We start from the raw sequence: 15,210 nt of genomic DNA, 5'->3' as shown, positions 1-15,210 counted from the left end.
GATAGCCACAGATTTGTGATAACATAAACAACTGCACAATACTTATCATGTCATCACACCATTACAGGCCGTGTTCTGTGCTGAAGAGATGAGATGTTTGGTCATTATTACTGCACTCTGAGTCTCTGCTGAGATCACCCAGAAATGCTACTTTCAGTAAAACCAAGCTGCTATGCCCCTTTATGAATTTTTCAGATAATGTCAGATGATATAAATTCCACCACAAGAACAATCCTGATAAATACAGATGCTCATAAAGATGCATGCTAAATTGAAAGGAGGGAAATGCCATTCAATTCAAAGTAAGTGTAAGTGCCCTTTTAAAAAAAAGACTGTTCTGACATTAGTATCACTAACACTGAAGAAACTACTTTTGTGTAGATTTGCCTAAAAATAACAGTAAGTAGTGTTCTGTCCACAAGACAGAGATGGTATCTTCTATATAGCTTAAGTAGGACTTGTGAGCTTCTAACAGTTTTTGGAGGTTTGTCCCTTTTTCCTTATGTTTTAGAATGTGTTGTTCAATTTTGTGTAATAAACATATTTTTTTTTCTTCTATGTCAATAATCTGCTGAATTTATCTACAGGTGATGTGTAAATTTCCAAATAAGCTTACCAAACCTATTTGACCTCTAAAAGAACCATAGTGAAATAAGAATGCTGAACAGTGATTCATTCAGTGAGGAATTCTTTATATACCTCAAATGCATTTTTCATTAAAAAATTATATTTATACTGTGCATACTACAAAAGAGTAGGTTTTTTTTTCCTGTATATATAATTCCATTTTAGTTCTTTTATTTTTTAGACTTTCTGTATTACTTGTTCCTATTAGCCTGGGAGGAGAGATAAGGGTGCAGTACAGGTAACACTGCAAAGGTTCATATGTCTTGGAAAAATGCACCCTTACTGTTCTAATTTCCCTTTCTCACAAACATACTGAGCTTGCACAACATAAAACAAAACAAAGCAGATAATTCAATTTAACAAGGCAAAGTACTTGAGATTTTGAAGAAAAGAAAAAAGATGAAAGAAAAGTGTCAGTGAAATAGCGTACTTTTTTGCTATAAAGTTTCTTTTTTTATAAACCAGAAGGTAAATTTTTCTTATAGTTCCTGTGGAATTCACAAATGTTTTCACGGCTTCATGAGTGCACAGAATAAAAAAAATGACCAGAGGCTTGTAACTAATAGGAACATAGTGAGAATTCATTTAGAAATATTTTTCTTTTATTTTCTACAACTGGAAATACTGATTTATTAGATATTGATTCCTACTTTTGGAAATAAAAATATTGAAATGCATAAAAAGCACTAAAAAAGAGGAAATCTATATTAAGAGTTTCCTATAGAAAATGTAATAGGAGTTAAGTACTCAAGTGGACATAAAAAGTAAGAATAATCAAAATGCACAGCAAAACAATACAGCGACAAGCTGAAACAATGGAGCATTTCTGACTCTTTGCTAAGAATAATGTTCTGGGTCAGTAAATACAGAAAAGGAACACATTCTCACTGAAGGAATATTTTATTGTATGCTGAAATATCCCTTAATAGTTTCTTTGTTTGTTTGTTTTTTGTTTTGTTATTGTTATTAGTTTTGTAAAGAAAATAGTCTACAACACACATCCTAATGGCTTTGGCTGTAGATTGAGCTTAAGTAAATACCATCCCTCTCTCGGTATGTTGTAGTAACTAAGGCTGCCAGTGTGGTTTACCACCTCAAGCAACATGTGTAAACACCGGAAACAAAAAAATTCAGAGGGCAGCCTCCTTTCTCTCTGCCTATCTCAACTGCTTGCTCCTTCTCTGTCTCCTGGTTGGGCTCGCTCTCTTGTTCACTATATTTCTTGGACTTTTGTTATTTTCTGACAAATCATGCGAGTGAAACACAAAACATTAACACAACTAGACATCCTTTATTTCTGTCTTCTAATTTTATCCAAAGGGAAAGTTACCTAATAAAAAGTCCAGCATATATTTTTAGAGCTACTAAGTGCTTCTGCCATTAATTTCTTTTGATTGTTTCTATAAAACATGCCTTAATCATACTACAGCACTTTCCATTGCAAAAAAGACAACTTTAGAGAACAACATAGTTAACATTATTTCCCTGTTCGTTTTGATTTTTTTTAACACCACAAAAATCCAGGCTATATTAAGAAGCACACAAAATTATATTCATCTTTGTTCTGTGACAAGTAGTATCAGCATTTGTATCCCCAAATATTACGCATGTTTGACAAAAAAAATTTCTACTGGTTCACATGACAAAATTCTGTTTTTTTTTTTTTCACTTTTATGCAATGTAGTATATAAGGAATAAGGATGTACTATTGTTTCTAGTAATAATTGGCACTTGAAAAAAGCACCAAGAATTCTGTATTTCACTTTACCCCTGTTCCCTCCCCAGTATTTTTCTGTGTGTAGTCCAAAAACTACAACTGTGGTTATGGTGAATAACTACATTTTCTATTTTCAAAATGTGCACAAAGTTGGCACTTTTGTATTAACACTAAACACTAATACTCTTTGTTTGGCATTCATGCCCTCATACTGACCAGATCACTTTTATCTAAGTGTATTTTTTAAAGACACTTACTGAAAATATGGCAATAGTTTAAGAAAAAAAAAAAAGCATGGATATTATTACACATCCCCTTGTAGTGTACGAAAAAGTGCATGACTGGATTTATGTAATATTACAAGACAAAAAAACTGTATCAAATCAGGTACTGTAAAGCATGCCAGCACCTCTGTATTACCTATATCTAGCAGGTAGTTAAAACAAGACCGTGGTTCTTTTAAAAATGTGCATTAAAGCTAACATAAATGAGTAAAACTAGGCAGCAAACTATTTTTCCTGCTTATCTAACAGCTGAATGTAACTGTAAAAATTAAGCAAAAAAATCAGAGTTAAACCACCATCAATACAATTGTTTTACATCATAGGCCTGTCAAGGCTCAATATATATATACAAGTGTAACAGCCATGCTTAGTAGAACGTTATCCCCAATGCTTAGAAGACACAAAGACAACTAAGTAGATTATTTTTTCTTTCTCTTTTTGTTTGTTTGCATTTTTTTTGTGTTTTTGGGGGGATTTTTTTGTGTTTTTTTGTTCTTTTTTTTCAGGCAAAAGTTATGGGAAGAACAAACTGTCTCTTTGGAGATGACTAAGAACATTCTAACAGAACTAGGGACAACTGCAGTTTTTTTGTTTGATTTTTGTTTGTTTTTGTTTGTTTTTTTTAATGAAGGATCTCTTCACCCAAATTAAAGGTCCTATGTTTTTGTTTCTATTAAAAAAAAAAAACACAAAAAAAAACCAACAACCAAGAAAGGGGAAAAAGCACCTGGTGTTTCTTTCTTTTGCTAAAAAAGAAAAGAAAAAATTATATATATATATGTATATTTACATGTGTGTGTATATATATACATATATATATACATATATATATATATAAAGGGAGACTGTATATGGCAGTTCAGATGTAGTGGGCCCTCTCTGAGAGCTGGCATTATGCTGTGTCCATCCTTGACCTAATCTACTGAAGTGAAAGGAATGTTTTTATGCAGATTGGGGTTCTGGCTGTGCCGGTTTCGGCTACGAACAGAGGAGAACATCATGTTGCACCCAGGGACTTTGCACTTGTGCATTTCTCGCAAGTGCACTGTTTTGTAGTGCACTCTGAGGGTTCCCTTGTTGCTGTACATCTTGTGGCAAATGTTACACATTATCCCACCGTTGCTCACCAAAACACTGTTGAACATGAGGGATCCTGGGACATCGGTGCCCATACCTACAGCTAAGGCAGGGGCATCTGCTTTGTGGGCAGATTCCCCGCTGTCACTTGCCCCATCGACGTCATCCAGGAGAATACCCTCATCGCTTCCTGCATCAGATTCTCTTGAGGAATGGATACTGCTGCTGGACTGAATGCTGGAGGTGGTACTCAGGTCTAGTACCATATAGTCTTCTGCCATGCCCCTGCCGTACCCATTCATATGGGAATCCTCAGTGCCAGCAGGTGAGGCGGTGTCTTCCCTTATGTCAAGCCCCATCTGATGCTGAGCGCCATATATCTTCACCAAAAATTCATCACGGAGGTCCTTACTAAGAGAAGGCTGTGAAGTGTCCAAGCCCATGTCATCCAGTTCTTTGGTCAACAGTTTACGGTGCAGGTTTATGTTAGCACTGTGTCTGGGAAAGGAAGAGGGGAGGGAGAAAAGGAAAAATGTACAGTATTTTTGATTAAACATACAGTCAACAAGCACCAAATCCAAATTATGATTCATTGATAATTTCTCATTAAAATATCCTCTATCCATGTTGCTTGGAAATTTTGGTCTTTCTATAAGTGGAAAATTGCAACATAAAAACTAAACAAAACAAGCAAATTCCCCCCCTTATTTTTTTTTCTTGTTAGCTGCTGCTCCTCAACATTAGTCTCCAACAGCAGCTACAGCCCTTTTATTTGAAATTTAAAAAATAATAAATTGTACTAGCAGAAAATACAAAATTCTCTTCTTGATTCCTGAATCCCTGCTGACTTTCTCTTCAACAGACAAAAAATATTAATATATGGAATATATTAATGTGTGTCTAGCTATGTCTTACTCTAGATCCATGTCTTTAGATACTTATTCATACATACATACATAAAAATATGTTTATATTTTTATAATAAGTACTTACATAACTCTGTAAGTGAAATATAGGAGGAGAGTAAAATAAAGATAACAGAATAAGGCACTGTCGGAGGTCCTGATTCTGGTAGTTTAATTCTCCTATAAAGGGATTCAGAATCAGGCCAAACCAAGAGGGAGAAGACTTGAAGGGTTTAAGAGAATAAGTCTTTGAAGTCTACATGTAAGTTTCTGAGAATTTTAGCCAAAGTTAGTGGTTTCATCCTTCTAAGTTGTCACTGCCACTCCTCCCTGTCCTTTTCCCTGTACTGTCTGCATGCAGTACTGATTGACTCAAGCAGTGTAATGTTCAGTAAAAAAAACCCTATTAATGGCAGTGAGAATTTTGCCCCATATCAATCAAAAAACTTAAGCATGGTTTGGTTTAGGTATTTGCTGAAGTTACTGCAGATACTCAAGACAATGGAAAACTGTCACTGATAGAAGTGAATTTTAAACCAGATCCCAAGAGCTGCAAATTAAAAGACTCTCAAGTGTTTTACAGGATCTGGGCCTTTGCTCTCAAGAAAAAAAGCTCTACGTTTGCAAACAATGTAAGCCTTTGGGTTAGTAAATGTGTAAAATAGCCTATTATTTGAAACTGCATTCTACTCTCCACTTTTGGCATTGGCTTTATTCATCTACTGCAGTAGAACCTCACTGATTTGCAGTAGTGTAAAGAAACCTTCTTTGAAAAACTGCATTTTCTGAATTAATGATGCAACCAACAAACATGATGGACATCAAAGACCTCGGACCACAGAACATGCTCATTTTACTGAAGTGCTTAAGTATAAGAAATCAGTGTAAAGTTTTCATCAATAGAAAACTTTGGGGTTCAGTTTTCAGAATGTGCAGCATTGCTGAGGAAATGACAAATATTTATTCAGTTTCTTTGGAGGGTGATTTGAATTTCAAGTCAGCAAAAAAAGAATTAGCGAAGTTCTACTGCATAACATTCTTCGCAAGCTAAGGACCCAAACCCGCAATTTACAACATGCAGACTCACCAGTCTGTCTGCCCATTATAAATTGCAGATCAGAGCCCAAATGTAGGAGGGAAAAGAAGAGGGGGAGTGGGAAGCAGGAGGAGGGTGGGGAAGGAGAGAGAGAAAGAGAGAATTTAAACATAGGAATAGCTTAATTTGCAAAAAGCACTAGGTACAAAATTGGCAAGGGAAAACATAACAATGATCAAATATTTTACAGACATTCAGGTCCTACATTAGCAAAAAGGGAGAAAAGGAACAATAGCTATTAGCAATATTTCCTTACTGGAAGCTTTTATTTTAAGAAACCCTTTGAAACATACCTCTCAACCAACTAAGTCCAAAACATGGTACAGCAATACAATACAAATAAATAAAACAAATGCAAAAGTAGGAAGATTAAATTGATGTGGAGTAAATCTCTGTAATTTTCTAACACTTTGTGATTAATTTATCTGTTGCACATAACTAAAGGGAATGAACAAACAGCAATAGAACTAATCTGTCCCATTTACCTGCAAAAGCAGGTGTTCTCTGTTCTCTGACATAAAACTGATACTGAAATGCAGGGTAATTGAAGTGTGTGCTTGGGATGCAATTATTCTAGTAAGGGGGTGGTCTAGAACAGAGGATTTCTCTCCTAATGACAGACAGTTGAGAGGTATGGGCAAGGGCAGAAAAAGTGGAGAGTATTTCTTGCTTTTGTCCCCCATGGGAAATACTCTTTTCACACAAGCAAATATAGCACCATTGCTTTTTTGAGGCATAGAAGTGGAATTATGCATATCCCCACACTGCACTTAGGAAGGCTGAGCTTACCTTGTGATAAGATCAGCTTTCTAATCTTTTGCTAAATTGAGATCACAAAAGAGAGAGAGAGAGAGAGAGGAGAGGAGAAAAGAGAAGGAAAGGGGGAGGGGGAGGGGAGAGAGAGGGAGAGAGAGGGAGAGAGAGAGAGAGAGAGAGAGAGAGAGGGAGAGAGAGAGAGAGAGAGAGAGAGAACAAATTCACATTCCAATCCAGTCATATCTGGTTTTTGTTTAAAAAAAAAAACTGAAACCAATAAAACACAGACTTAAAAAAAAAGTCTTGATGGTGAGCCTGTTTTTTGCCAGCTGTAATATCACTTACACTGTTGTCCTGATGGATACTGAGTCAATCACACAATACAGAAAACATAAATCAGATTAATCAAAGCATATTCGCACCATACCCATTATTATCCACAAATGAGTTCTGAACAGATGCATGCAGTGCACATACATGAATGATAAACAGTAGTCCTGATGGCCCCTTGCCTTCCTGGTTTCAGATGGAATACAGCTCCATGTAAAGTTACTAAGTGCAGTACAGGAAACTCTTACTGTGAAGGCCTGTCCACACTGACCAGAGTTATTAAATGACCATAAAAGCACATTTTTGCTTATCATCATAAGGCTAACTACAAACTATTCATGAAGTACTCATGTGTGTACTTATAATTTCTCCCCTTCTCTCCCCTCATCACTCCTGTGTCATGGGAATTTGTTTCAGCATACAAGCTAGTTAGGATAACTGTAACTCTTGCTTCCAGGCGTTTGTGTCTACTATTTCCTTGGTTTTCTGCTGAGAAAAACAACAGTCAGGCATGCAGTGAAAAAAACTTCAGCATTCACTAAATGAAGAGATAAGAATAAAGTGCCATGTTAAAGAGGGGGCACCAAGCCCCAGATAGACAAAGGCCATTCTGAGAAAGACCAGTGTAAGGATGCAAACTCTGCTGATGCTCTGATAAGAAGAGATGCCTCCCTTATCAAATTCTCACTTACAGCAGTAACAATCAGTAATCTAGTTAAAGTATGTACCAGCCCATAATATCTGTCAGGCAAACGATGTGCAGAAATGTGCGGACCAGTTCTGGCACCCTGCTCAGTAGTGTCCCTTTTCCGCTGTCAGCAGTACTGTTGGATTCTCCTAATATAATTACATTGACTTTTATTCAATTAAGTGCCATTCCTAGCCTTAAAAAGAAGCTACTTTATCAATTGATTCAGGTGTAATGCAATAATAAAGATGAACTCATGGCAGTGCATTAGCTCTGCTGTTCATAACTTCTGAACATAGGTTCATTCATAGCAGTCGATTTCCATTATGCAACCACAGTTCAAAAGAATTGATTCTTTTACATTCATTTCTTAATCTATTTCACATCTGCTTAATAAGGTACCTAAATATCATATGTGAAAACATTCTAGTGGAGAAAGAGGTATGAGTTGTGAAAAAAATTCATTTATTTAGATACTGAAGTTTTGAAAGTAGGTATAGTGGCTAGACTTTAGAAAGAGTCAAAGCAAAAATTCTATACTACTCGATAAAACCGTGGCATTTTTACATAAACAAGGTAACAGCATCAGCTCTTGAGACGTGAAATTGCATAGAATCTGAAAAATATTAACCTTTCATAGGAAAAAAATCCAAAAGGTAAAATACAGTTCAGCACCTATTAAAAAAAAAGTAAAAAAAAAACCTGGTGCTTATTAAATACAGGAAATAAAGGACAAGCAAGTTCTTGCAAATTAAAGATGTGGAGCCCAGTCATTTCAATTCCTTTCAATATGAAACAAATCACTCACACTGGTCACGAAGACAGCTCCCTCTACACTCAAATTATTCACTTGAAGATAAGCTCCTATCAAACTCTTTAGGGGTTTAACTAATTTACTGCACAGATATGGCACGTCTGTTGTAATAACAGGTAGGATGTATTGGGGTCGACCATTTATCAGAATTAGACTTCTTTTTTCAATTCACAGTGAATTATGCTGCCTACACTGCTCCTCTTTCTCAGAGCTTCCCATCCCCTTACGGCCCCTAATGTGGCAGGCAAACAAAATTGACAGTCTCATCTTGTCAACAAGGGGTGATTCTCCTGAGAAGCCATTTAACTTTGCAGAGGAAGCAATGTATTAATGTGCCTGTCCCAGGAATGTTAATCATCTTCAAGCTCCCTCTAACTTTGACATGAACAAAATCACCAAATTTGTTTACTAAATGAATTGTAATATGCTAATATGAGAGCATGACATATACAGCAAAGCCAAACAGATGGTTTGTTTACTCCACTTTGCAACTTTATAAATGTTGTAACTCTGAAGATGTTAGTGAGAATTATTGGTTTGTTGGCAGTGGCAAACATGCCTTTTGCATACTTAATCCACAGTTAGAGTCAGAAAACAATTTATCATCACCATGGAATGCATAAAAAATGTTAATGCAGTGATACCATTTAGGAAGGCAGGATAGTTAACTGTGTGGGCAAATACTCAGGGTAAATATGAAACTGATATTTGCTGGCAATATTTGCTACCAAATAATTAAAAAAAAAATCTGTCAGGCTTGGAGCTCTTCAAAGGTCCAATAATTCAGTACATACCTGTTGAGCTGTTTAGTGAAATGGTCCTTATGGTGTGAAAAGAATTATGTGTTCACAAGAGTTGTGTGTGCTCAGAAGCATTGAGGTTATATTGGACTCTTAATATATTACTATTGTTGTCCATTAAAGATCAAAAGATATTACAAACAAAAAGCACAACAACTGGCATACTTGCCAAAGTTGCTGAGAAATGATCAAAACTGTGTTGCAACACTTCAACCTCTCACTTTACTAGCTGCCTGGAAGCAAAACAGACTAATTACAAAATAGCCAGCACTCTTGTCTAATATCTGGACTGGTTGAGAAAGTTTAGAAGAGGATTTATCTGACAGAATATTTTCTAAGTGAACTAACACAGTGTCACAATGTTCCATGCATAAGAAGTCATTATACATATGACAAAGGACTTTAATGGACATAACAGGTGCTCATCACTGCTGTTTATCACTCCAAAACTTTTTCTACAATTTACACAAGCTCTACAGAGAAGTTTAGCTGGTGGAACTGTACTGCAGTCATGCATTAAGTCCTCATATCCACTCCGTTGAAGTATTTGCTAGTCCTTGACACAAGGTGTATTTTCCCTTAAGAAATATTGAAGGGATGAAGAATAGGTGCATTAGCATTTCTTTTCAAACCTAAATTATCTAAATTTTACATGATCCAAGTTTTGCAATCAGTTTTCATCCTTCATTAATTTTACTGCTACAGCCAAAAGTGATAATTTTGCAAGTTTTTACACAAACAGACCCTAAAGTTCAGCATAGCACTCATGAATTTTACTGAACTCCGAGTTTCAGTCAATGCAGAAATAAAAACAAAATTCAGGTAGAATTCCTAGTTTTCCCCAGCTCTGATTTCCAACCAAATCTTTCATCTCAGATGTTGATGCACAGAACACATTATCTCATTATTTGCTTAGGAGATTTACAGATTCTTTACTGATTGAACCTCAAGTTCAAAATAATAATAAAACCTGAGGTCCAGGGATAGTTCTGTACAATTTCAGGTGCCACAGAAAATCTGTAAACCATTTATTTTGATCAAAATGCAATAGTAATTCTCATTCCTAATGTTTGTTAGTCTAAAAATGCTGGTTTTATTTATATAATACCAGAGGAACTATGAAACCAAATATGATGTGGCATTTCAATAGTGTTTCTCTATTAGTAATTTTACATTACTAAATAAGGACCCCTATCAGGTCAACAGACAGCTGATTATTCTAAAACCTCCTTTCATTGATGCCCCAACTTCTCAGTAATTTCAATCCTCTGAGATTCTTCCATACATGCTATTGTCAGCATTTATTAAATTTTCAACTTTTTACTCGTCCACAGGAGAATGTGCAAAGATATCTAAGTTCAGCCTGCTGTCCAAGGATTATTTTGGAAGAAACATTAGCGGCCGTCCCAGCCTGGTGCTTATATCTCATTTGAAACATCTACTCATTCCTGACCAACAAAGAAAATTTCAATAAAGTACTTTTACTGGTTTAACAGCAGTGAGCTCCTGGGATTGTCAAAGTGCTCAGTCTTTTCCGAGGAGAGAAAGAATCAGCAGCTCAAATATAATTAACCTTCCATTCTCAATGCAAACTGCCACGCACAGGAGCTCTGCAGTCTATTAGTGAAGTTATAACGGCCAACAGGCAAAGGCAAAATTGGTCAAAAAGTTGGCTGCTGCTGTCATATTTTTAGAATTATGATTAATGACACTAATAATGTGGATGATTACTGATACGTGTATCTCCTGCAGTTTATCATATTGCACTGGCTGCCTACGTCCACAATAAACATGATGCTATCATTTACCTCTTTATTGAAGGCAATCCTTCTCTTGAAGGAGCACATTCTAATTACTTTGTAATGTTTTATGTCTTAAACATTTTGCAGCTCTGGACCTTGCCAACTGCTTCATGTCTACCATTGATTAATTACAGAATGTTTAATCAAAATTTAGAACCTAATGCAGTCATTTATGAATGCGCTGCAGTGCCAAGATAGTTAGGCTGCCGTCCCAAGCTTGGAGAGTGCTGGGTTCAAAATTAAATCCCAGAAATATGGAAAATGCCAAAGATTTTACCTCGAGTGATTTGAGTTTAAAAATCTTACTTCAGTTGATGAACGTCAGGCAACCACTCAAAATGAAAGGTCTTTGTTGTATATGTATGTGTGCTTGCATGTTCCTATCACATTTTTCTTCATCTTCAAATGTCTTAATTTTTCTCTTTGTGCCATTGTTTCTGCAGTTGCAGCCCCTTTACAAGCCTTCCTTGCTGCTAAAGCTCCTGCAAACACCAGTCAAGAGAGTGTAGTTTTGAAGTGGTTAAACGAGTGAAAAATAATTTACAGAGACAAATACATAAGTTTTTTTTAAATGTGGATTTTTATGGTACTGTCATACAACCATTCACCGTTGAAGTTAAGTGTTTTTTTAATACCATTACTGAACTGCTGAAATGGATGCTAATATAGCTTGGAGTGCTAATGTCAAATCCTGGTAATAAAAAAGACAGACTGCTGAATGAAATAATTTCAAGTAAAAAATAGAACAAAAGTGCTCTCACTCTTGCTCTACACTTTTATTGAATTGGGACTGACTGAGCCAATTGCTTTAGAAGTCTGTAAAACACAATTACTAGTGAGCTGAGCGACCCAGCAGTGCCCCTTCTGTGACAGAACAGACTAAAAAGGCTGCAGAATTAGTGCTGTTCTCCTATCTGGCTATCAGAACTGAGAGACAGCCAGTGCAGGATCTGTTATCCTTCCTATAAGGGCCCCTCCTCAGGAAATCTTGGTTCTCAGTCTTGCATAATATATAATATATAGTGTATATATATCTGTGTGCATCTTGTTCTTGAAATAAGGACTCATTCACCGTCTGAGAGGGAATCCAAGTTCTCTTTCTATCCATTGTATTTTTACATCCTTATCTAATAACATAATGTATGTCTTTCTTTCAGTACATGCATCCACAGGCACACATATACGTTTGGTCTATTTTTATTTCCGCATATTGTGTGTAAAACACAAAAGTACAACCTAAGGTTTACAGGCAGCAAAATTAACTATGTCCCATTTGTATTTTCAGTTGTAAGTGGCTGAACTGTAATCACTTTCTTTATTCCAGCATAACAAAGGAAAGGAGAGAGAGGGATGAAAAAGGAAAGAAAGGGGGGAAATGAGTTGAACTGGAAATGCGAAACACTTTTCCCTAGTTAATAAAATAAGCAATAAAGTTCGTAAAGCACTAAAAACAAAATCAGTAACATTGGAAATAACAACTTATAAACCCTATAATTTACATCTTGTGTTTTAGACTCATATAGTTTGACATAGACATACAGCTCAGGACTTTCTTACCCCTCTTTATTCAAAAGAAAAAAAAAAAAAGAAAAAGTGACAGCAAAAAATATCTTATTATTACAATCTTATTCTTTCCTTCTCTTCCCCTGCTTTCCCCACACAAAACAAACTATTTTACATTAATTCACAATGCCAACAAAGTCCTGCAATTCGTTCTCTTTTATGGGATCATACATTTCTGGCAAATCTAAAACTCTTTCATTTCTCTTCCAGGTCCATTTATATGAAGCTTGTAGGTGCCTCATGGCAAAAATGTTAAATTATTTCTTAGACAGATCTTTTAAAGCAATGCTATTTAGGGCAAGCTTAAATGTGGAATAGATTCGTAATAAAAAAAAAATTTTAAAAAAAGTTTTCTTAGCACATGGCAAACTGCTCATTCAAAAGATATTGCTGTAAAGCAGGAAGCACTACAAAAAGCCTTAGATTTTTTTTAGAAGTAGTGGTTAAAACTGTTGTCAGGAAATATCCAGTGTTTGCCATTAAAATTTCAACTTGTGATAAGCATAAGTGGTATCTCACCTGAGATATTCCTCTGCTACCTCAGGCCCCAAAAGACCACCTGAGGTACCTCTAAAGGTACCATTAGAGAATATTTTATTGTGTACGTGCTGAATGTGAATGAGTGGTTTCTACCGAGTTACTACAGCATAGCCTCACAAATACTGGTACACATGTGTGGCACTGCTTGCCTGAAGAGACAAAGGACAGCAAACTTCTAGTACTGCTGGTCAGGATTAAGGGGTAGTAACAAGCTGTGCACAGTTTTTTGCAGTTCGCTTGCAGTACCTACACAGTGGTCTCCTCCTTGACACTGTGGACCACTTAACTCTCTTTCATAACTCTGTGTGTCTTCCCTTAGGATCACCCAGAGACAAGTAGTGAACAGAATTTTTAGCTTTACCACTAACATTTTCTAACTGAACAGTATATTTCTGAAACTATAGGCTCTACTTCACAAATTTGCTTTTACTCCCTGTCATATTTGCTAATGACTAGCAGCTTGTATAATCATAAAAAAAAAATGTTCCAGACTTAGAAAAGTTGGGTTTTGGGTTTCTTTTCCCCAGAGCCCATAAATTGCCAATGATTTTTGAGTAACATCTTTTACTGTGATGTATTTCAGTGGAAAACCCTCCTGTCTCACCTGCCTCAGTAGCTAAGATGTATTTTGTCAAAAAGCACTGGAATAGAAATCCAAATGATCTTTGTTTTACTATACGGATTATGTGTTATATAATTCTACTTCAAAATATATTTTGAAATGTCAACCTGTATCTAGAAATACTGAAATACTGATAGAACTGACACACTATCATTGAACAAAGTGTTATAGCTATTTTGAGGCATCTATACATGGTAAATTTTCCCTCTTTCAGTGTTTGGGTTGTGGGTTTTTTTTTCTTTGTTTGTTTGATTGTTTGTTTGTGTGTGTGTGCTTGTTTGTTTGTTTTGGGGTTTGTTTGCTTGTTCGTTTTCATTCATAAGACTTCCCTCACCGATTTTCTTACTCACATTAATTCGTATATGTCCCAACACAGTCACTCAGTTCATGTTCCAATGAATGAAACAGCTCAAATCTAGGGGAAAGAGCAGCATCGTCATTATGGGGAAAAGAAAATGGTCTCAACTATAATAATAATCTTTGGTCAGCTATAAGATCTGATGAAAAGTTTACTTCTTGAATTGAAAGTTTCTCTTTTCAAACAGACATGCATAGCTGACAAATGAATGGATCATGATTGTATGTATGACAGCATTTACCTGCCTGAGTGTCTCTGTCCTTCACTGAAAGCTGTAAATCCAAAGGGCAGTAAACACACAGCTATTCCTGATACAAACTTGTTTCACTCATCCATCATTATTTCTCCCCAGACTGCTGCACCTGAGAGTGTGCAGTGTCTTGTTCCACCCAGACTTTTGGATGTGGTGTCCTGGCATAATTTTGTATCTGTAAAGTACAGCTTCCTTCACTGTAGCAGAAATCTTACAACCTTCTGCTCTAAAGTATAAAAGAACAGCTACAGGCTTTCCTTGCAGGAATTTATGTGGGTAGATGTTTTATTTAACCCACTTCCAAAAGACTCCAGAGAAGACGGGAGAGCTTCATAAATTGAGAACGCTTTACACTTATTAAGATGAATGGAAAATAATTGTCTCCCACTCTCTGGAAAATTTGTGGTTCTTCCAGTATTTTCTAGGAACCTAGGGGCAAATAAGATATTATGATAGGCCTTCATGTTCCCCATCCTGTCTTCCCAGATCATCTCATTCACCAAACAGAAAACACACAGAACTTATGCAGGAAACTTGGACAAAACACATTAAACATTTCCACTATTTGTCACAATAAATACCTGGCAAAAATATTGCTCAATACATGTTCTGCTTTTGGCTAGTCTTTTCAATGTTTTACTTATACTTCCCACCTATGTTAATCCTGGTGTAGCGGTTTGTTGAAATAAACGTTTCAGGTCACTGAAAATACCTTGGCTCATTTCCAAGTTCGCATAAAATGAGACTTTTTGAACTGCATAAAAAAATGTATTCTCCCTCTCTAAGTGACATAATTTTGTATGCCAAAGCAGAACAAGTAAATGTAGACAGCAAATTGTTTTAAAAAACAACCACCAGCTCCAATTCAAATCCCAAATAAATGACTGTATATAGTTGGAAAAAAAAACTTCTACACCAGAACTGCTTCTTCAATATTTGCTCACATAAGTAGACTCATGCTTCAATTTATTTGTTTTC

General features: G+C 36.0%; 1 protein-coding gene across 10 annotated transcripts in view; it reads right to left on the bottom strand.

The window, feature by feature from the left end:
- Positions 1-1,069: 1,069 nt before the first annotated feature.
- The window catches only part of BNC2 (basonuclin zinc finger protein 2), a 326,769-nt gene continuing 312,628 nt past the window's right edge, over positions 1,070-15,210 (bottom strand). For 8 of the 10 annotated variants that reach the window (XM_068176975.1, XM_068176974.1, XM_068176977.1 and 5 more), the window contains one exon: positions 1,070-4,203. In XM_068176975.1, the coding sequence (XP_068033076.1) occupies positions 3,543-4,203 (661 nt within the window). In that variant the 3' untranslated portion in view covers positions 1,070-3,542. Of the gene's footprint in view, positions 4,204-6,495; positions 6,527-13,971; positions 14,037-15,210 lie in introns of all 10 variants that reach the window. The other 2 variants (XM_068176984.1, XM_068176981.1) reach the window with 2 other exon arrangements.

This window comes from Anomalospiza imberbis, chromosome Z, assembly GCF_031753505.1.
Source record: "Anomalospiza imberbis isolate Cuckoo-Finch-1a 21T00152 chromosome Z, ASM3175350v1, whole genome shotgun sequence".
NCBI classification, from domain to species: Eukaryota; Metazoa; Chordata; class Aves; order Passeriformes; family Viduidae; genus Anomalospiza; species Anomalospiza imberbis.
The sequence above is the reverse complement of the archived record's forward strand: the minus strand, read 5'-3'. Positions and strand labels throughout refer to the sequence as shown.